Raw genomic sequence first — 2,447 nt, forward strand, 5'->3', positions numbered from 1 at the left:
TCCTTTAGTGCTGATCTCGCGGCCATGTTCCTTTAGTGCTGATCTCGCGGCCATGTACCTTTAGTGCTGATCTCGCGGCCATGTTCCTTTAGTGCTGATCTCGCTCCTCCTCGTTCTCGCCTTCAGGACTTTGACTACAACCTGCGCATCATGAGTCTGGACGACGTCGAGCGGCTGGCGAGACACGGCCTGCGTCTGCAGCCGGACGGCGACGCGTGCGATGCGTAGCAACGTGCGTCACCACGGCAACGGAGACGGTGACGCGGCAACGACACTCAAGACATGCGTCGCTGTGTTCCTGAACTGCGATCGTTCACGGTGTTGTGGAACCACGACTGTTCTGTCGCAGTGTTCCGGAAGCGCGATTGTTCTGTCGCAGTGTTCCGGAAGCGTGATTGTTCCGTTACAGCGTTCCAGAACCACAATTGTTCAGTTGCAGTGCTCTGGAACAGCGAGCGTTCGCGGTGTTCCGGAACCGTGATTGCTCGCAGTGTTCCAGAACTGCAAGCATTCACAGTTGCAGTCGTCTGTACTGCATGAGTTGGTCGTGTCTGCACTGCCGTGCGTCCGCGCGCGTGTGGAATCTTCGTTGTTAGATTGTGAGAGTTTTGATGAGTGTAGTTGTGAAGGATATCGATCGGCAATGATAATTATGCACGTGGACGCGGTTCGAGACGGGAAGTCTTATTACGAATGATAATAAATAATTCTTTTTTTACTTTTAATTGAAACGATAACTCGTCGATTGCTGGTCTACTATTCTAATGCATATTCTGACGTTTGCAACCAGTGTTGGCCTTGGTATTGCATGGGCTGTCATGCCGCACAAGTGATGTAATAACTGAAATTTAATATTGATGTCAACTACCAAACGGTTACGTAAGTTTCTAGTGATTCGAGAATGAAAATAGGTCTCAAGTCATGATATCAGTCATAAAGTCACAAAACAAGATGATTGTACTACGTAAATGTTTAGCGAAAAATAGTTGCACCTGCACCTTGAAAAAATATTTATAAACTTACGGGTGTGGTTTTCGTTTTAATTTCACACCTCTTGTGTATATTATGTCTCCCGATGTAAATATACAAACGTGAACAAAATTTCTACAGTACTGGGCACTTTTTATTCCACATTTGCCACGTCATACGGATCACGAACGAAACTGAAAATACACGTAAAAGCTTAAATAGTCTACAAACAAAAGTGCGACGCGCCGTGGAACAATCACGCAAGCGTTGACCGGACTTGCGCGAAATAAAAAAATAATAATTTATTGTGATTTCCGACTTGTACTCGTCGGACAAACGAAGAAGTCAGCTTGAGCATACAACTTGAGTATACTCGCCCAATACTGACGATAACGACCTAGTAGTCGTCTGCTTATTCAAGTCATGGAGGGAGATTTGCGCACAAGAGCAAACTATGACACTTTGCGTATGGCATAGAAAAATTACAGCTATATATTTGCGTGCCCGATCCATTCACACACTTCCATACTCGCCCTGAAGCCACCAGAACACATTTCTACATGTTTCCGATAAGGCATAGAAAAATTACATCTATATATTTGCGTGCCCGATCCATTCACACACTTTCACACTTGCTCTGATGCTATCAGAATATATATTTGCGTGCCCAACTCATTCACACACTTTCATACTTGCCCTGATGCATCAGAACACATTTCTACGTGTTTCCGAACCGGCATTTACTATCCTTAGACTTAGGTGATACAATCCTGTCACCTAACTGTCAAAGGAATTCTTTTCGTACCATGATAAGTACCACGATAAGTTACCACGATAAGTACCACGATAAGTTACCACGTTAAGTACCACGATAAGTTACCACGTTAAGTACCACGATAAGTTACCATGTTAACTTGTTAAGTACCATGTTAAGTACCACGATAAGTTACCATGATAAGTACCACGATAAGTTACCATGTTAAGTACCACGATAAGTACCACGATAAGTTACCACGTTAAGTACCACGATAAGTTACCATGTTAACTTGTTAAGTACCACGATAAGTTACCATGTTAAGTACCACGATAAGTTACCATGATAAGTACCACGATAAGTTACCATGTTAAGTACCACGATAAGTTACCATGTTAAGTACTTAAGTACCACGATAAGTTACCATGATAAGTACCACGATAAGTTACCATGATAAGTACCACGTTAAGTTACCATGTTAAGTACCACGATAAGTTACCACGTTAAGTACCACGATAAGTTACCATGTTAACTTGTTAAGTACCACGATAAGTTACCATGTTAAGTTACCATGATAAGTACCACGATAAGTTACCATGTTAAGTACCAAGATAAGTTACCATGTTAAGTACCACGATAAGTTACCATGTTAAGTACCACGATAAGTTACCATGATAAGTACCACGATAAGTACCACGATAAGTTACCATGTTAAGTACCATTC

At 42.5% G+C, this 2,447-nt stretch overlaps 1 protein-coding gene across 1 annotated transcript in view; it reads left to right on the forward strand.

The window, feature by feature from the left end:
- The window catches only part of LOC106815096 (ubiquitin-like protein 4A-B), a gene marked incomplete in the record, with an annotated part of 4,013 nt that extends 2,757 nt beyond the window's left edge, over nt 1-1,256 (forward strand). Inside the window, 2 exon segments of the mRNA XM_014819522.1 lie at nt 127-239; nt 396-1,256. Coding sequence (XP_014675008.1) covers nt 127-228 — 102 coding nt within the window.
- Nucleotides 1,257-2,447: the final 1,191 nt, after the last annotated feature.

Source organism: Priapulus caudatus, unplaced genomic scaffold (genome assembly GCF_000485595.1).
Source record: "Priapulus caudatus unplaced genomic scaffold, Priapulus_caudatus-5.0.1 Scaffold1041, whole genome shotgun sequence".
Classification (NCBI taxonomy): domain Eukaryota; kingdom Metazoa; phylum Priapulida; class Priapulimorpha; order Priapulimorphida; family Priapulidae; genus Priapulus; species Priapulus caudatus.